The sequence below is a fragment of the Cetorhinus maximus genome, chromosome 19 (assembly GCF_964194155.1).
Source record: "Cetorhinus maximus chromosome 19, sCetMax3.hap1.1, whole genome shotgun sequence".
NCBI classification, from domain to species: Eukaryota; Metazoa; Chordata; class Chondrichthyes; order Lamniformes; family Cetorhinidae; genus Cetorhinus; species Cetorhinus maximus.
The window spans coordinates 20024430-20045755 of NC_135897.1; the positions used below are offsets into that span (position 1 = coordinate 20024430).

At 45.0% G+C, this 21326-nt stretch overlaps 1 protein-coding gene across 2 annotated transcripts in view; it reads right to left on the bottom strand.

The window, feature by feature from the left end:
* inpp5d (inositol polyphosphate-5-phosphatase D) overlaps nucleotides 1–21326 on the bottom strand; it is a 199007-nt gene that overhangs the window by 14962 nt on the left and 162719 nt on the right. For both annotated transcript variants that reach the window (XM_078563554.1, XM_078563553.1), the window contains exon 25: nucleotides 18996–19115. In XM_078563554.1, coding sequence (XP_078419680.1) covers nucleotides 18996–19115 — 120 coding nt within the window. The remainder of the gene's footprint in view (nucleotides 1–18995; nucleotides 19116–21326) is intronic.

Genomic DNA, 21326 nt, shown 5'->3' on the forward strand with positions numbered 1-21326 from the left:
TCTTAGCTCCACTCAAACAGATTATACATCTTGTTCTTCTGATTTAAGATCCTCTCTCACCAATACACTGATCTCATCCCTTATTATCAGCGCTAACTCACCTCTTTCCTTTTTGCCTGTCCTTCCTAAATGTCAGATATACTTGAATATTCAGTTCCCAGCCTTGGTCACCCTGCAGCCACATCTCCATAATGGCAATTAGATCATACCCATGTACATCTATTTGTGCCATCAATTCACCTACCTTGTTGCTAATGTTGCGTGCATTCTGCCTTTTTAATATTATTCCAAACTTTGACTCTATTTAATGTTGGCATTTGTTTTTGCTGCCTTCTACTTCCATTTACTACTTTTCTACTTCCTATTAACAGCTTTATTTTCCTCCTATCTGAATTCCCTCTCAGGTTCCCACCCTGCACCTGCACCCTCCCCCCCTCCGACAAGCTAGTTTAAACCCTCCCCAACAACACTAGCAAACATCCCTGCGAGATTATTAGTTCTGGTCCTGTTAACGTGTAACCCGTCCTCTTCGTACAGGTCCCACCTGCCTCAGAAATCTAAAACCCTCCCCCAATACCATTTCTCCAGCCATGTGTTCATTCATTCAATCCTCCTATTTCTATACTTACTAGCACATGGTACTGGGAGTAATCCTAAGAATACTGTCTTAGAGATCCTGCTTTTCAATTCCTTTCCTAACTCCCTAAAGTCTGCTTTCAGGACCCCATTCCTCTTTCTAGCTATGTCATTGGTACTAATATGAACCACAACCTCTAGCTATTCACCCTCCCCCCCTCCCCCTGAAGAATGTCCTGCAGCCTCTCAGTGACATCCTTGATCCTGGCACCAGGAGGCAACGTACCATCCTGGAAGTGCCTGTCTGTTCCCCTAACTATCGAATCTCCTATCACTACTGCTCTTCCACCCTTCTTCCTCTCCTCCTGTGCAGCTGAGCTACCCGTGATGCCATGAACTTGGCTCTTGCTACACTCCTCTGAGAGGAACCATCACCCTCAACAGCATCCAAAATGGAAAACCAGTTAGTGAGCGTGCTAGACTCAGGGGACTCCTGCACTACTTGCTTGGTACTTCTAGACTGTCTGGCTGTCATCCATTCCCTTTATGACTGCATGCTCCTAACCTGAGGTGTGACCACCTCCTTAAACGTGCTATCCACGTAGTTCTTAGCTTTGCGGATGCACCACAGTGACACCAGCCATTGTTCAAGGTCCGAAACCTGAAGCTGAAGTTTCTGCAGCTGGTGACACTTCCTGCATATGTGTTCATCTGGGTCATATGAAGCTTCCACAATTCCCCACATGCCACAGGATGCACATTCCACATGGCCGAGCTGCCCTGCCATATATTAAGCTTGCTTTCAGACTATTCACTATAAACTGGAGACCAGAAAGTAGAAATACTCACCCTTATCAATTGGCTCCCTTTCCAGTGTCTATAAGATAGGTACCTAAGAAGTATGTAAAACTTTTACATTTTTATAAAATTCTGCTAAAAGTAGTACCTTAATCTAGTTATTTGCATACAGACCTTTGTAATAGATACTCATCAACCAATCAACTTATGGCTTTGCTGTGATATCACTGTTAGTTTTTTTGTTAGTGCATGCACTGAAAAAAATCAGTGCACGTCGATTCAAGCAACTGACTGGTGTGCCTCTCCGACTCCAGTTAAGTGTAGGCCTCTGCCCTGATTTATATCCTCCTACTCCTGACTGGTTCCATGCAGGCCTGCCACCTCTACAACTCCCAGGTAAGTCCCCACTTTTGTCCATACAGGCTGCAAGAACCTTGAATTCATAAAACACCCATTTTCCTGTGACACCACATTAAATTTTTCTCAGAACGCAGTAGGTCTGCTCTGGAACCACAGACTGGGCGGACTGACTGCCTGCCTGTCTTGGGATCCATCTCTCATCTGCTCCACTAGCTCCTGCCTGCTTGCCTGCCTGCCAGCCACTTTGGGTGCTGGTACCTGTCTTGGGGTCCACCTCATGCCTGCTCCTCCAGGTGCTACTGCCTGCCTGCCTCGGGGTCCTCCTGTCACCTTCTCTTCCAGGTGCTGCTGACTGCCTTCCTTGGGGTCCTCCTCTTGCCTGCTGCTGTGCTCATTATTAACATACAATCCATTCTTAGTAACATTATTGGATGGAGCCAAACTCCTGCAAAATATGACTCATCCTAGAGCTACTCTAGGATGTTAACATTTTTTGTCCTAGATTGTATAACATTGGCATTTGTTAAAGCTACTCATCAAATATATTGAATTCTCCCCAGCCTGGTCCTAAAACAAAGGGAGAGCCATCGAAATTTGTTATACCAGCAGAGGCGCTAATAGCCACCATCTATCTCCTAAGGTGAACAATGGATTTAAACCAGAGCATAGGAACTGCTTGTTTGCCTGCAACTGACTTATTAATGGACAACATCAAATCACCTAAGCTTCTGGCCTTTGGAAAGTTTAAATATTACATTTCTAGACTTGCAACTCAGTCTATTGTTTAAGCTTGAGCCTGCAAACACCACAGCAGAACTCCAGGCTGACCAACAGCCTGTATCAAGTCTAAGCCTGTTTTTCTGGAAGCTTCCTGCCATCAACTGCTGAATAGACCAAGTCTCTGTATACCAACCTCATCTTGCTGCATCACCATCAACTTTAAAGGAGTTCTGCAACTCCTCCTTCAGCTAGCTGAACTTACCTAAACTGTAAGATAAAAGCAAAATACTGCGGATGCTGGAAATCTGAAACAAAAACAAAAATAGCTGGAAAAACTCAGCAGGTCTGACAGCATCTGCGGAGAGGAAAACAGTTTCGAGTCCGTATGGCTCTTCATCAGAACTAAGGAAAAATAGAAATGAGGTGAAATATAAGCTGGTTGAGGGGAGTGGCACAAGTAGAGCTGGATAAAGGGCCAGTGATAGGTGGAGGCAAAGGAGAGATTGCCAAAGATGTCATAGACAAAAGGACAAAGGGGTGTTGACGGTGGTGATATTAGCTAAGGAAAATGCTAATGGTGACATTCAGGGTAGAAAGCAGGACAAGCAAGTGACAGATAGCCCTAGTGGGGGTGGGCTGGGGGAAGGGATCGAAATAGGCTAACAGGTGGAGATAAAACAATGGATGGAAATAAATTTAAAAATAATAGAAATAGGTGGAAAAAGAAAAATATATTAAAAAAATATATTTTAAAAATTTTAAATTATTGGAAAAAGGGGGATCGGAAAGGGGGTGGGGATGGAGGAGAGAGTTCATGATCTGAAGTTGTTGAACTCAATGTTAAGTCTGGAAGGCTGCAAAGTGCCTAATTGGAAGAGGTGCTGTTCCCCCAGTTTGCGTTGAGCTTCACTGGAACAATGCAGCAGGCCAAGGACGGACATGTGGGCGCGAGAGCAGGGTGGTGTTTTGAAATGGCAAGCGACAGGGAGGTCTGGGTCATGCTTGCGGACAGACCGAAGGTGTTCCGCAAAGCGGTCACCCAGTCTGCGTTTGATCTCTCCAGTGTAGAGGAGACTGCATTGGGAGCAGCAAATGCAGTAGACTAAATTGAGGGAAGTGCAAATGAAGTGCTGCTTCACTTGAAAGGTGTGTATGGGCCTTTGGACGGTGAGGAGGGGGAAAGTAAAGGGGCAGGTGTTGCACCTTCTGCGGTTGCATGGATCCCATCTGGGAATTATGTGAACTGCTACCCATATCTGCTCTGAAGAAGAGTCATATGGACTCGAAATGTTAACTCTGTTTCTCTCTCCACAGATGCTGCCAGATCAGCTGAGTTTTTCCAGCATTTTCTGATTTTATTTCCGATTTACAGCATCTGCAGTATTTTGCTTTTATTCTTCATATCTGTGTTTTTTTCTTTTAAGTTATTCATAGTTGTAAAAACTCCTCTTTCTTATCTTCTTATTGTGTGCTTGTGTGTCTGTATGAAGTTACGACCATCTGCCAGGTTTGAATGTATGAATAAACTATACTTCAAATTTAACTCCAAAGGGAGTTTGCTGCAAGGCACTTTAAAAATTGTCCTCATAAACAAAGGGTTTGGGGAAACAAGCCACAGCCTATTTCAAAAATTAAAACACCTCTGCTTAAGGACAGACAGTGAGAAAATAAGGGAGTTCAGGTTTGCCTCTCTGCCCTGTCCGTAACACTAATGTTGGGCCTTCTGCTGGTTACACACAATCAGAATTAAGCAGGAAATTTTGGGGCCTCTAGGAATTCAAAATTAATCTTCGAGATGCTGCTGCCAGCAAACCGAAGAGAAAAATCATAGGGCAATAAAACAATTGTGATTTTTAAAAAAAAATTCTTTGGACACTTTTGTTTTCTAGTTATTGAACATGAGAAAAAAATCTGTTTGACTAAAGGTCAAGTATCATTCACTTGGGTAAAGAATATCCTATTCGCTCTTATTAGTGTTTAGAAACAATGCACCATGGATATGGGCGTGTTGGATGACCAAAGGCAGGAGTGTGAGGGCAGGGCCATTAGTGGTGGGCAGTCAAGCGATGACACCTCCAGGAATATGTCCAACCAGAGTTGGCAACCTGAGCCTGCTGGTGCAGTTCCTATTGTGCCTGTGACCAAAGTGGGGTCCAGCAGGTTGGGCCTGGGCCCTTGCCTGCAAGTGCGCTCATATTTCCATTTCTAGTGCAGGGCTCAGCCAGAGTGCTGGCCTGTTACACACTTAGGCTAAGAAATCTGGGCTTTCTCAGGTGGACAGCTCCTGTCTGGCACCTAATTGGGGCTGAAAGCGAAACTTCCCATTTCTACCTCTAATGATAACAGTAACCTCTCGTATTTTTTACTGTCTATTCCTTGGAAAAAAGACCACTCTGTTAACAACCTATCTATAATCTTATCATGGACTCCACACATTGAATCTCTTTTAATAGTTTATCTTCAATCTATCTTATCATGCATCTTGCCCTATATCTAATCTGCTGAGGGAAATAAGGTTTCTCAGAAGTTTCTCCCTGATCCCAAACTGAAATCAAGTGAACTCCCTCAATACCCATCTAAACCTATAGCACTTATTCTGGACCTTTTCCCTTCCTTTACTGACATTTCCATAATTGGAGCAGCTCAGAAGCCCCTCATGTTCCACAAAGCATTTGGTTAGCGCTCTCTATATTTAACATTCAGGACGGAATTTCCTGTTCCGGAGACTAAGTCCGGCTGTAGGAACGGAAGTTGGAGTGACTTCAGCTGGACAGTGGGTTGGCTGAACACGCACAATCCTGCGCTGTTCACTTCATTAGTTATGCAGCCACGAAGATCATGTCAAATCTTGTGGCAGGACGGGCAGGAAGTGGCCTGCCCCGCCGTCAGCTCTCAGTCTCCAACGTCAGGGGGCCAAATTTAAACAGCACCCGGACAGTCATTCACTCACTGCAGCAGGCCAGATCCTCTGGATTCAGTGAAAGAAAATATCAAGGAGAAGGCAGCAGACTCTGGCCCCGCAGTGCAGCAATGAGATTCTCCTCTAGGTGCTCGGGGAAAGGCCTCTTTCCGAGGGATGGGAGCAGGAGGCCCTCTCATCTGACCATATCTGCCTGGGAAGAGGTTGCCAGGGTGATGAGCGCCCATGGGGTCCAAAGAGGACTGCCCTGCAGTGCAGGAAACAGATTAATTATCTTATCCACTCGCTGGGGTAAGTCAAAGTTCTACTCACTGCAACCTCACACTGTCATAAGGACATCAGATAGTCTAAAGGTTAGAGTACACAGGGATGTCACACACTGTCAGCAGCTGGGACATCAGCACTGTTATTTTTACTGTTTTAGGGGACTTGGGCATCACTGGCTTGGCCAGCACTTTTGTTGCCCATCCCTAATTGCCTATGAGAAGGCGGTGGTAGCCACCTTCAAGAACCACTGCAGTCCATGTGGTGTAGGCACACCCACATTGCTATTAGGGAGGGAGTCCCAGGATTTTGACCCAGTGACAGTGAGGAAACAGCGATTTAGTTCCAGGTCAGGATGGTGAGTGGCTTGAAGGGAAATTTCCAGGTGGTGTGTTCCCATCTATCTGCTGCCCTTGTCCTTCTAGATGGCAGCGGTCATGGGTTTTGAAGGTGCTATCAAAGGAGCTTTGGTGAGTTGCTGCAGTGCATCTTGTAGATGGTACACACTGCTGCTACTGAGGGTAGGTGGTGGAGGGAGTGGATGTTGAAGGTGGTGCATAAAGTGCCAATCAAGCGGACTGCTTAGTCCTTTATAGTGTTGAGCTTCTTGAGCGTTGTTGGAGCTGTACTCATCCAGGCAAATAGAGAGTATTCCATCACACTACTGACATGTACCTTGTGAGATGTGAACAGACTTAGGGGAGTCAGGAGGTGAGTTACTCTCCTCAAAATTTCCAGCCTTTGATCTGCTCTTGGAGCCACAGTATTTATATGGCTAGTCCTGTTCAGTTTCTTGTCAATGGTAACCCCTGGGATCTGGATAGTGGGAATTCAGTGATGGTAATGCCAGTAAATGTCAAGGGGAGATGGTTGGATTCTCTCTTGTTGGAGATGCTCATTGCCTGGCACGAACTGCTTCAGTATCTGAAGAGTTGCGCATCTTGCTGAGCATTGTGCATTCATCAGCAAACATCCCCCCTTCTGACCTTATATTGAAAAGAAGGTCATTGTTGAAGCAGTTAAAGATGACTGCAGTGATTTCCTGGGACTGAGATGATTGACCTCCAGCAACCACAACCATCTTCCTTTGTGCTAGGTATGACTCCAACCAGCGGAGAGTTTTCCTCCTGATTCCCATTGACTCCAATTTTGCTAGGGCTCCTTGATGTCAAGGGCAGTCACTCTCACCTCACCTCTTGTGCCCAGCTCTTTAGTCCATGTTTGGACGAAGGCTGTAATGAGATCAGGAGCTGAGTGGCCCAGGCGGAACACAAACTGAATGTCAGTGAGCAGGTTATTGCTGAGTATGTGCTGCTTGATAGCACTGTCAACGACACCTTCCATCATCTGGCTCATGATCACGAGTACACTGATTGGTTGAGTTGGATTTGTCCTGGTTTTTGTGCACAAATCTGACAGTCACTTTAATAACACCATCTCATCTAAGGTTCTGCACATAAGACATCTTAATGCCTTACTGGGGAGGGCTCAGCCCACACAGTAGGCATGGAACCTTCTGAACTGCTCTTTCATCCATAGTGCTCACGCTCAGTCCATCTGTCTTTAAGCAGGACAAGATAGCCCACAACAGGAGGGAGCAAGGCAAGACGGGAGGTGGGACCCCGTAACTCAGGACCCTCACCCAATTCTAGGAGCAGGATACAGAACTGACAGGGGAGGACACAGACTGTGCCTGTGCTAAAGATGAGATTGGCCTTAAGGAAGCATCCATTATACAGAGGCAACATTCAGACAATGACTGTGAATTATGTGTAATGTTTGAGCCAGCCTAGGCAATCACTCATTCTCTTTTTTCTCCATTACAGGTACCAGCAGGAAGAGTGGGAGGACATTGTCCTCCATAATAGAAAGCCCCAGCCCCCAGGCCACCTCAGAGGAGGAAGAAGAGGGTCCCGCATCTGTTGAGCAGTCACTGCGAACACGTGCATCCTCCACTAGCGCAGAGATACACATCTCTGTGGGTCCGAGATCTAAAGCAGGTTCGGGTTCACAATCTGATGATCACCTCACAGACACAGGTCTACAACAGATGGAGGCAGTGACACCAAGGTCTCAGCACTCGGAGAACTGCTAGAGACAAGGCCCCTGCAGAGTCCGAGTCTGATGACGAGCCTCTGCTATCGGCCCTAGGACAAATGTTAAAGATGCAAAGAAAGGCAATGGAACATCAGGTGGAATTGTCAGAGGCCTTTAATGGACTGGGATGGGAGATGGCGGAGTCCATCTGCTTCCTGTCTGATGTCGTGGCTCCGGCATGCGAGTGCATCGGGGTCTCCATGGGAAGGGTGGCAGCCACCTTGGAGACCCAGGTCCAGCAGTTTCAGCCAGATTTGCGCTCAGGCCTGCACACCATCACTCTAGCCATGGGTGAGATCCTGGAATGGCTAGACAAGAAGGGAACAGGGCACCTCGACCTTCCTCCAAGTGCCCCTTTGCCTCAAGGAGTCAGGGAGGGCCCTCAGGAACCTAGAGGAAGGAGGAGCGCCAGCCAGGCACCCCGTGTGCATCCACCCAGGACAACCCCCCTGTAAGCATTCCGTAGGGACCATCCCTCCGTGACACTTTGGTCCACTCCTCCATCACCCCGAACACCTCATCCTCTTCCCACAGCACCTTCCATGCAATTGCAGGAGGTGTAACACCTGCCCCTTTACCATCTCCCTCCTCACCGTCCAAGGCCCCAAACACTCCTTTCAGGTGAAGCAATGATTCACTTGCACTTCTTTTGATTCAGTCTACTGCACTTGCTGCTCCCAATGCAGTCTGCTCTACACTGGGGAGACTAAACGCAGATTAGGTACCAGCTTTGCGGAACACCTTCACTCAGTCCACAAGCATGGCCCCGACCTTCCTGTGTCTTGCTATTTCAATTCACCACTTTGCTCTCATGCTCACATTTCTGTCCTAGGCCTGCTACAATGCTCCAGTGAAGCCCAACACAAACTGGAGGAACAGCACCTCATCCTCCAATTAGGCACTTTACAGCCCTCCGGACTTACCAAAATCCTGGGTCAAAATCCTGGAACTTCCTCCCTAACAGCACTGTGGGTGTACCTACACCAGATGGACTGCAGCGGTTCAAGAAGGCAGCTCACCACCACCTTCTCAAGGGCAACTAGGGATGGGCCCAACGTCGACACCCCAGACCCTACCCTCTAACACACCCCCCCAACTTTCCCAAACCCATTCCTCCCTCCCCTTCCCCGCGTTGTCTGCCTCGCTTTCCCAGCGTCCACGCCACCCTTCCACCCTCCTTCCAGCCTTCAACTTTCTCTCCTGCCCAGCCTCTGCTCCACCCTTCCACCCTTTGCTAGCCTTCACCCGCCTCGTTTTCCCAGCCTCCGTTCCACCCTTCCACCCTCCACCCCTTCTCCTATGTACTGTGTCCAGCCTTTGTCTACTGGCACCTAGTGGTCTAGTGGTCCCCAAGAAAGTGAAAGCAGCATTTAACTGACCTGAAAGCCAGGAAGAAGTCTACCTTACCAACTGCACACTACTTATGTGCAGTCATGAAACAGAACATTCTAACTTCCTGCTGGCGGGATGCTTAATTTGGAAGGGGAGCAATATTCTGGCATGTTGGCCTTTTAATGAGCATTCATGAGATGCAAATAGGGTTCCCACCATAGCTCTGTGGGACACACAGCCCACCTTTTATACCACCATGAAAGCCAGAAGAATAAGATTCCAAATTAATTTTCTGCCGTCAGGAAACTGATTTTTGGCCTCCCAAAAAATTTGGCTCCCCAGCCGGCCATGATTCCTGCTGGCAGGAACAGAAAATTCCGCCCTCAGTCTCTGTCCTGTCAGCTTATCCATTCCCTTTATATTTCAGGTTGGTTGTTCCTGGGTTCCTGTGCCCTGGAACTGGACAGCAGAAGTGCACTGGAAAATGCTGATTGTTGTAGACTAATTAATAGAGATTGATTGCCCCAAGTTCTAGACTCATCTCTATATTTTTCAAGATTTAGTCAAACTCAAAGGTATCAATCTTGCTTCTAACTCAGAAATCTGGAGGGTTAAATGCATAATCCAGGCTGAAGCGTCTTTGCAGTACTGAGAGAGTACTGCACTGCCGGAGGTGCCATCTTTTGGCTGAGCCAATACAAACAAATGTTTGTTCAGTGTTTGGAGAAGTGCCTTTGTGCAATGTGGCCATAGGCTTGCCATAGTCATGTGACCTCTGATGCCATCCTGGGTGTGTAAAGGCTTGAGAGCAGGAACCATTTCATCCACCACTTGGAACATGGTGTCAGGAGTGTGCAGCTGAAATTGAATGGATTTTGATAGCTGTAAGAGAGCCAGCAGCTGTAAGAAACAGCAGAGAAGAATTAAAACTTCAGTCTGTATATTTGTACAGGACATTGGTCACTGACTGAGTCAATATGGCTTTGAATATTCCAGTACCAGCTCCTATAGAGATAAAGGCAATTGGAAAATAAATTGGAAATTCTTCCAGTCTCAATGGCAAAACTATGAAATTGTCACAGAGTTAAACCAGCAACTTGAACAAATAAGAGTAACAACTCTGTTATCAGTGGTGGGGAAAGAGTGCTAGAAGCTTTATTGCACCCTCAATCTCACTGAGGAGCAGAAAAGACAGTCTTGTGAAATTTTGGAGGCACATTGAGCCCTCTATTAATGTTACTTATAAACACTTATGTGTTCAACACCAGATCTCAGGAAGAGGGGGAGAACATTGATCAGTATGTGACTGTATTGAGATGTCTAGCCAAATCTTATTAGTTTGACCAACTGAAGGATGATCTGATCATAGGAACAAGATATCCCACCATACATCTGTTGAGTGAAGAGACACTTACTCTCAAGAAAGCTTTTGACATGTACAGAAGTTCTGAAGTGGTTAATCATCAGCTGCGGAGTATTGATGGGAGAACTGAGGAGGCTTTGCACTCTGCTGAGAGGCAGTTCAAGCCTTCCAAACACAAAACAATGGTGAGGAGGAAGAACTATTTGCAGAATGGCCAGCAGAAAGATCAAGGCCAGAGTACTGGATGTAAATATTGTGGAGAACATCACACAAAAGAAAAGGAAACATGTCCAGCATGGGGGACGCAGTGCTCAAACTGCAATAAGCTGAGTCACTTTGCACACAAGCGTTTTGCTGGAAAGAAGAAAAGCAACCCTATAAAGATGGTTATTGGAGAGATGTCAGGCGATGATTCTGATGAATCACTCTATACCCTAGAACAGGTTGGCACCCTCAAGTCTCAAGGTAAAAAGTGGTTTGTGACTATTGGAATGGTGACTGCAAAAGGAGAGAATCAAGTTAATGTGAAGGGTCAGATAGACACTGGTGCTAGGTGCAACATCATGAGCTTCACTGACCTGTGTGAAGTGGCTCAAGATGGTGACCCAAAATAGAAGCCATCGAAGATAAAGTTGAGGCTATATGATAGAACAATCCTTACTACAAGAGGGAAAACTAAGCTGAGAGCCCAATGCAACAGGAAGAAAGAAGATGCAGTTCCAGATAGTAGACACTAAGGAAAATCCTCTCGTCTCAGCTGAAACAACTCAAAAGCTTGGACTGGTAACCTTCCATGTGCCAGAAGAGGTTTGCAGTGTTTTGCACGCCACAAAGCCGTTGACTGCTGAAGGAGTTTTCCTGGTGAGTATCATCTTAAAGTAGATGAGAGCGTGGGACCAAATCCGCATCTTCTGAGGAGAGTTCCAGCTGCCCTCAAGACCAGCCTGAAAGAAAAGATAGAGGAACTTGAAAAGATGGGAGTAATCAAGAAAGTGACAACTCCTACAGGACGGATTAGCAGCATGGTAGCAGTGAAACAGCCTGGAAAGCTGAGACTCTGTATAGATTCAAAAGGACCTCATTCAAACTTTCAAGAGATCTCACTACCCCTTTCCAATCAGTGTAACTGTCCAAGGCAAAGATCTTTACTACACTAGATGTGAAGGATGGATACTGGGAAGTGAAGTTGGATGAAAACAGCAGTTTCTTGACTACGTTCTGGATGCCATTTGGGAGGTACAGATGGTTGCACATACCATTTGGCGCTCCTACTGCTCCAGAAGAGTATCAACTCTGACAGCATGAGATAGTCAACGATATTCCAGGAGTGGAAGCGATCATAGATGATCTGCTGGTCAATGGATGTGAAGATACGATGGAAGAAGCCATTGCAGACCATGATCAGAATCTTGTCAGATTGCTAGAGAGAACTCGCCAGATGAACCTGAAGCTGAATAAGAAGAAACTGCAACTAAAGATGACTGACGTCAAGAACATAGATCACGTGCTGACTGTGAAAGGAATTCTCCCTGACCCTGATAAAGGATGAGCTGTAGCAGAAATGTAGCAAAACAGATGCGAAGATGGTGCAACAATTTGTTGGGTTTGTGAACTATTCAGCAAAGTTTTTGCCCAATTTGTCATTGGAGTGTGAACCTCTATGCAAGCTCACTGCCAAGGATGTTCAGTGGTATTAGGCCGCAGAACAAGAAGCAGCTTTCACTCGCATAAAACAACTAGTGACAACAATGCCAGTGCTGAGGCACTACGACGTTAAAGATGAGATCACCCTGCAGGGTGATGCCAGCACAACAGGACTTAGAGCAACCCTCACACACCAGTTGTGTTTGCATCTAGAGCATTACCGCAAACTGAATGATGCAATGCACAGATTGAGAAAGAGTGTTTGGCCATTATCTTTGCTTGTGATAATTTTAATCAGTACCTATTTGGGAGATAAAAAGTGATGGTACAGTCTGACCACAAGCCACCTCAAAGCATACCACTTCCACCTGCTACAAAGGTCTGCAAAAGATGTTTCTTGGTTTGCAGATATATCATTTGGAAGTGAAGTACAAGCAGGGGAAGTGGATGTACATCACTGACATGCTATCAAGAGCTGCACTCCCTTTGAAGAAAGTTGCCATTGCTAGTACAGAGTGTGAAATCTTCCAGATTCAATGAGAAGCAACAGCACAACTTGCTCTAGAAGTCATCAACCCAGCAGACACATTGAATCGGATAAACAAGCATCTTGCTCAGATCAAAGAAACTACACAACGAGATGCAACTCTCCAAGTGCTGGAGGAAATAATAATGAAAGGATGGCCGGAAACCATCAAGGACACACTTGTTGCTCTAAGAGAGTATTGGGCACACAGGGATGAAGTGATTTCCCAAGATGGCATCTTGTCCAAAGGAACGAGAGTTATCATCATTAAAGAGATGAGGAAAGAGATGCTGAAGAGCATTCATGCAAGCCATCAAGGAATTGGGTCTAGTCTGAGGAAGGCAAGAGAAGTGCTCTACTGGCCAAACATGAGCAATGAGATCAAGGACCATATCAGTCAGTACAGTGTTTGTAATGAACATCAAACTAAGCAAGTTAAAGAGCCATTCATGACTCATGACACCCCAGACAGACCATGGATGAAGCTTGGAATAGACCTCTTCACTCTCATTGCATCTAACTATTTTGTCACCATTGGCTCCTATTCAGACCACTGGGAGTTCGACAAGCTGACATTAATGACCACCAGTGAGATTGTAGAATACCTGAAAGCACGTTTCAATCATTATGGCATTTCCGACTTTGTAATGATCAACATGGCCCTCAGTCCACAAGTGAAGAATTCAGGCGCTTCGTAAATGATCGGGAAATTCAGCACTGCACATCATCTCCACACTATCCCCAGTCAAAAGGAAAGACTGAGAAAGTGATGAAAATTGCCAAAGGGGTCATCATAAAATTGACTAGATCCAGCACAGCTGTGTACAAGGCAATTCTAGAGTGGTGAAACACACCGACTGAAGACATGGAGAGTAGTCAAGTCTAGCGACTAATGTCACATGCATCCAAGCTACTCTTCCAATAGCTAGAACACATCTAGAGGCATAGAACATAAGAGCAAGGAGGTTATGCTGGAACTGTATAAACCGCTGGTTAGGCCATAGCTAGAGTATTGCATGCAGTTCTGGAATCCGCATTATAGGAAGGATGTGATTGCACTAGGTAGAGTGCAGAGGAGATTTACCAGGATGTTGCCTGGGCTGGAAAGTTTTCGCTATGAGTAGAGATTGGATAGACTGGGGTTATTTTCCCTGGAGCAGAGGAGATTGACGGGGGGCATGATTGAGGTGTATAAAATTAAGAGGGGCATAGATAGGGTGGACAGGAAGGAACTTTTCCCCTTGGTGGAGGGATCAATAACCAGGGGGCATAGATTTAAGGTAAGTGGCAGGAGGCTTAAAGGGGATGTGAGGAAGAATATTTTCACCCAGAGGGTGTTGGGAATCTGGAACTCACTGCCTGAAAGGGCGGTAGAGGCAGAAACCTTCATAACATTTAAGAAGTATATGGATGTGCACTTGCGATGCCATGGCATACAAGACTATGGGCCTAGTGCTGGAAAATGGGATTAGAATAGTTAGGTACTTGTTTGACTGGTGCAGATTTGATGGGCCGAAGGGCCTTTTTCTGTGCTGTAGACCTCTATGACTCTAAACACTACGGAAGCCAAAAGTGGTAACAGACTTGAGTGACTTTGATTAAAGCTGCCAAATCATTGCCAGAGCAGAGAATTGGAGAGCCGGTCAGAGTCCAACCATTCAATGCTCTCACCCACTTGGCAACTTTGGATCTGTATAGAGAAGTTGTCACCTTGATCGTACCCGGTGAAAATGAACCACCAAATATATCATTGTAACCGCAGACATATACAGACAACCGGAGAAGCTGCTCCTTCACAACAAACAGCTGATGAGGAAGATGTGAGTTTACCAACTGCACAAGGAATGGAATGACCATCAATCCCAGGGATCAATCATTCCCCAACAAAGGCAATGGATTAGCAGCAACAATTGCCATGGCAGCAGCTCTCACCACGGCAGCAACATCCCCTGGAGAGATAACATCACCTCAGGAATGAGCAGACACCAGACGAACGGCCAATAAAAACACATATGTATACCATTAGAAGACCTGAATGCTTTAAAGATTATGTGTGCAATGTGTGTGTAGGGTCAGACTAGAATGACCAGTTTTCTATACATGTGTGATGATTGGAGAAGTGCCTTTGTGCAATGTGGCCATAAGCTTGCCATAGTCATATGACCTCTGATGTCATCATTGGTGTATAAAGGCTTGAGAGCAGAAACCATTTCATTCACCACTTGGAACATTCAGGTAGGCATAAAAGATCCAAATCATTATTTGAAGAACAGCGGGGCATTCAATGAGTGTCCTGGCCAACGGTCTTCCCTCAATTATCAATAACCTGGCATCTGATCATTCACTTATTATTAGTGGGACCTGGCTGTGCATAAAATGTCTTCTGCATTTATATATATATATATTTTTATAAAACAGGTAACACACTTTAAGTATACTTCATTGGCTAAATGCAAGTGCTTTGGAACACTTTTGAAGATTTAAAAAGCACTGTTTGATTCTTTCTCTGAAATATCCCTCAAAGCATTAATGTTATACACTTGTAAATGCGGTCAGTTTGTTGAAGTGTTGTTAGTCTATTGGCTTTAATTAGTCAGGCTTCCATTTTTACTTGTAATGTGACTCCACTGCTTTATCTATATTTTAATTGTTAAATTAAATGTGTGTGGTTTCAATATTGAATGCATGTATCATAATATATAAAAATGCATTCCTGTACACTTGCATAATTGTATCTTTTCTTAAATTAGTAGTTTGTAGCTAAATCTCAACAGTTTTGTATTAGATAGCATGGTTCTGCAAGTCACGATCACCCTCACCAGGATCTGCTTTATTTTCTTAAATTTTAAAAATCTTTTAAGCTGTTTTGGAAATATATATTTAATAAATTGAATTTTTCCAGCCCATTCCTTCATTTTGTAGGGTCTCACACCATGCATCGTCATGCCATCATTGCCTGTGGTTCCATTTTTGACAGGCCTCAGGATGTCACCTCTGATTCCTGCAGTCACAACTCTAGGCCTGCCTGCTTGCTTCAGGCCTTGCTACATGTTCTTGGCCTCAACTGCTGCCTGTCCCAGGCCTTCCTTTGCACTCTAGGCCTGCCTGCCTGCTTACTCCAGGATTACCTGGAAAAACTCAGCATCATGACCGTCATGAGGACTCGAAACGTCAACTCTTTTCTTCTCTGCCGATGCTGCCAGACCTGCTGAGTTTTTCCAGGTAATTCTGTTCTTGTTTTGGATTTCCAGCATCCGCAGTTTTTTGTTTTTATCTCTGTGCTTTCTCCAGGGCTTGCTGCTGTCTCTATAGGCCTTGCTGTCTCCATCCTGCTGCCGGTTGCAGCTTCTGCGGGCTCCTACTTCCAAGCTGAGCTCTGTGTTGACCTCCCATGATATGCCGTAAAAATATAATAATTTAAATACAGTACCTCATAGAAACTAACACTAGGATCTGGGACATTCATACGATAAAATAAGTAAATTCAGCATGTATTAAGCCAATGTACAACAGCGAAGGGTAATGAGGGTCACAAATATAAAGATGCATAAATATTTAAAAGTACAGCACATCTACTAGTGTATTTGTTTCTCTCCCATAACACTGCACATGGGGAGTCAAGTCTGAATGGAGCATTCAGCTCAACCCTGTTCGAGGCCAGAAGATTAATTGGGCTCAGGTGAGGAAAAGGGGGCATCTGGGAGTTGGGAAGGAGAGGAAAGGAGGAAAGGAGGTGAATGAAACAAGGAAAGGGGAAAAAAAAGAGAAGAGGAAGATGATGGTAAGAGGGAATCCTGGTGGAATAGGTAGGCAAGAGAAGTGCAGAAACAGTGAACAAGGAGGCTCTTGACTGCCAAAAACTAATTTCATTGGATGCAGCAGATTCTGGGCTATAATGTGGGTTGGGGGATTGGTGGGGGGTTGGGGGGGGGGGGTGCAGGAAAACAGTGAATATGTTGGCATCGTATGTGGTTGGGGACGGGTGGGGGGATGGTGGATTGATAAGCTTCACTATAGTGGATGGGGAATAACTGCACCATTTAATGTGTTGTGATGTCCCACTTGGGCCTTTAGGGTCAGTTCGGGGAAAGTTGCAACAAAAATATAGTAAGCTGTAGCTTTCCACACATTTACGGTTTCACTCATTGGCCAGGATTTTATGGCCCTGCCGCGGCGTGTCTCCCCCCAGCAGATGCGGTGACACATTTAAATTTCCATTCAGTTCGGCGGAACCTGCCAGGTGGGAGGGGCCGTAACATCCTGACATTTGCAACAAGGGCTCTGTTGCAGAACCCTGAAGAGGCTTTAGTGCAGCACAGCATCAACTCATTATCACCTCCTGCTTTTCAACTTAACATCACGTCACAAATTGAACATCAAAACTGTCTATTAGCGCCACCTGAAAGTGCAACAAGTATTGTCGTCATATTTAAATTGATTTCCCCAGAAAGTGGCCAGCGTATCAATTTTTGAAATCAGATGTTGCAACCTAGTCACCAATTTTTAAATAAAATTGAGAGCAATCCAGTGTAAGACATCATATAAGCACAGCAAATATAAATAGAATATATAATAATAGGAAATGAAATGTCTGAGACATAAATACAATATACAAACACATCACATATAACTCCAGTAATGAAGAATAAAGAGTCTCTGACATAAATATATACAGAGTACATATAATATTATAGTAATGGACAGTGAAAGGTCTGAGACATAAATACCATGTGCAAACACATCACATATGCTAACATATACATAACGTTACATAGAATTATATAGCATTTTACAGCATAGAAACAGGCCATTTAGTTCAATAGTTTATTCTCCACATGAGCCTTCTCCCACCCTACACCTTCTAACCACTCCATCAACATATCCTTCTATTCCTTTCTCCCTCAAGTACTTACCTAGTGTCCCCTTAAATGCCTCTATGCTAGTCGTCTCAACTACTTCTTGTGGTAGTGAGTTCCACACTCTTAACTACCCTCTGGTTAGAGACATTTTACCTGAATTCCCTAGTGGATTTATTAATGATTATCATATATCTATGACCCATAGTTCTGGTCTTGTGCAAATGTAAAAACGTCTTCCCTACGTCTAAATTAGAGAATATACAGTGATGGAGAGTGAAGATTCTGAGACAAGAATGTAACACAAAACACACCAACATATAATATAAAGAAAGCTCAAAATAAATAGAGAGGTGTGAAAAGTGAAGGGAACTGAGTGCAGGTACAGAGCAAAGCTGTAACAAATGTACAATTACTAACATTGCAGAAGAAATTAATCCAATAAATAAACATATATAAATAAAGCCCTATTGAAAGGCTCTGAGTGAGGCTAAGATGTAAATATGAATATGTATTAAAATTGGAGGAATAGGGTTCGAATTCAAACTACAATCCATTTGGAACGATGGTAAGTAAAATTGTATAAATAAATGCAGCCATCATAAATTATAAATAAGTATAAAACATACATTTGGGACAAATAAAAATGGAGCTGGAATAAAAAACCAAGTGATGAAAGGTGAAGGCCGCGTGCAGATACACAATGGCCAGGATTTTACTGCCCCTTCTGCCCAGCGGGATATTATGGTCCCACCAAACCGAATGGAGTTGCCGCATCCATCGGGGGGGAGACACACTCCAGCAGGGCTGTAAAATCCTAGCCAATGGTCTAAATATATATAAAAACGTGTCGATCTCGTATATCTTACTAACTATCCTATGTCTGTGCACCTTGATCCAACAATCCCACTTCGCCCGGAGACCACATCTCATCTTCACCAGCCATGTTCAGCAACTCAGAAAATCGACGAGTTGATCAAAAAAAGGTCGTAGCTCCAACTAATTTATAGTAAACCCAAAACAGAACCCTGTCCCACCAGCCTAATATCACCATAGAGCCAGTCCGTGCCACACACCTGGCAAAGTGGCAAAGTTGGAGCAAGAGCAGCTCTGAGGAAATTCTGGACCCCGTAATTTCCTGGTCTTTGCACATTATGGGTTTATAGTTGAGACTATGTCGTGAGCTCTTTCGGGACTTTCTTGGCTTTCTTTCTGCTTGAAGTTGATCAGCTTTAGCTGGTTTCTTAGGGATTGGGTCGGTAAGTGAATAGGATGGTGTACACAATGACCAGAGTGAACCCTTGAGATCTTAGTCGGGGGAAGGATACATTGTTCTGTTCACAGCATGCCTGATTAGGACAGGGCTGCAATAGCTCAGATTGTGTTTTGGTCATATGAACATATAAAATAGTAAAGCCGTCAGAAGGGTCAGGCCTTTCATCTTCTCCGTCTGGATTTGATTTTAATCCAGGGTTCAAAGTTGAAAGGCCCATGTCAGCTAGTGCCTTGACTGCTCCAACTGGTTCTCAATGTAAGTACCTTGAGGGCTTGCTATCATCCTTAGGAGTAGTGTCTGGTAGGCCTGGTAATGGCACTCGGTCTCGGGCCTTGGCAGCTGCTTCTTCTGCTAACAGATGTGAGGAGAGTTTCGGGGCTACCCTGAGGTTCAAAGGAGAAAGAACAGATGTTAGTTCACAGAAGGAGAATGGATTAGGCTCAGAGGGCTCTTCCAGACTGGTCCTCACTGATTTGGGTTGAGATGTACCCTTTATTTGGGATGAAAATCTCATCACCCAAGTGGATGATTGTACTGTCCAGCAACTAGTTCAGAGACCCGGACGAATGCTCAGGTGACATGAGTTCAAATCCTACCACAGCAGCTGGGGATATTAAATTCAATTAATTAAATAAATCTGGAATAATTAGTTAATAATTAATAATGAACATGGACCTACCGGATTGCCATTAAAACCCATCTGGTTCACAAATGCCCTTCAGGGGAGGAAATCTGCTATCCCTATCCAGTCTGGCGTAAATGTTCAATGAAGAGTGTGGGAGGGCATGTCAAGAGCAGCAGTAGGTTTACCTAAAAATGAGGTGTCAATCTGGTGAAGCGACAACTCAGGACTAGTTGCGTGCTAAACAGCAAAAGCAGCATGTGGAACCACTGGATCAGATCTAAGCTCTGCAGTCCTGCCACATCCAGTTGTGAATGCTGGTGGACAATTAAACAGCTCACTGGAGGAGGAGGCTCCACAAATATAAAAACAAAAAGCTAAAAGCTACTGCGGATGCTGGAAATCCAAAACAAAAACAGAATTACCTGGAAAAACTCAGCAGGTCTGGCAGCATCGGTGGAGAAGAAATGATTTCTTCTCCACCGATGCTGCCAGACCTGCTGAGTTTTTCCAGGTAATTCTGTTTTTGTTTTGGCTCCACAAATATCCCCATCCTCAATGATTTGGGGAGCCTAGCACAGCAGTGCAAAAGACAAGGCTGAAGCATTTGCAACAATCTTCAGCTGGAAGTGCCGAGCGGATGATCCATCTCAGTCTCTTCCTGAAGTCCCCAGTATCACAGATGCCAGTCTTCAGCCAATTCAATTCACTCTATGTGATATCAAGAAATGGCTAAAGGCACTGAATACTGCAAAGGCTATGGGCCCAGACAACACTCCAGCAATATACTGAGGACTTGTGCTCCAGAACTAGCTGCGCCCTTAGCCAAGCCATTCCAGTACAGCTACAACACTGGCATCTACCCAGCTATGTGGAACACTGCCCAGGTATGTCCTATCCACAAAAAGCAGGACAAATACAACCCGGCCAATTACCGCCCCATCAGTCTACTCTCGATCACCAGCAAAGTGATGGAAGGTATTGTTGACAGTGCTATCAAGTGGCAGTTACTCAACAATAACCTGCTCACTGACACTCAGTTTGGGTTCTGCTAGGGCTACTCAGCTCCTGACCTCATTACCGCCTTAGTCCAAACATGGACAAAGGAGTTGAACTCAAGAGGTGAGGTCAGAGCCACTGCTCTTGACATTAAGGCAGCATTTGACTGAGTGTGGCATTAAGGAGCCCTGGCAAAACTGGAGTCAATGGGAATCAGGGGGAAAACTCTTTAGTGGTTGGAGTCATACCTAGCACAAAGGAAGACGGTTGTGGTTGTTGGAGGTCAATCATCTCAGCTCCAGGACATCACTGCAGGAGTTCCTCAGGGTAGTGTCCTAGGCCCAACCATCTTCAGCTGTTTCATTAATGATGATCTCTCCATAATAAGGTCAGAAGTGGGGATGTTCGCTGATGATTGCACAATTCACGACACCTCAGATACTGATGCAGTCCATGTCTAAATGCAGCAAGACCTGGACAATATCCAGGCTTGAGCTGACAACTGGCAAGTAGCATTCGCGCACACAAGTGCCAGGCAATGACCATCTTCAACAAGAGAGAATCCAACCAATGCCCCTTGATGTTCAATGGCATTACCATCGCTGAATCCCCCACTATCAACATCCTGGGGATTACCATTGACCAGAAACTGAACTGGACTAGCCATATAAGTACTATGGCTACAAGAGCAGGTCAGAGGTTAGGAATCCTGCAGCAAGTAACTCACCTCCCGACTCCCCGAAGCCTGTTCACCATCTACAAGGCACAAGTCAGGGGTTTGAAGGAATACTCTCCACTTGTCTGGATGAGTGCAGCTTCAACAATACTCAAGAAGCTCGACACCATCCAGGATGAAGCCCAATTGAATGGCATCACATCCACCACCTTCAACATTCACTGCCTCCACCACCAATGCATAGTAGCAGCATCTACATGATACACTGCAGCAACAAGGCTCCTTTGACAGCACCTT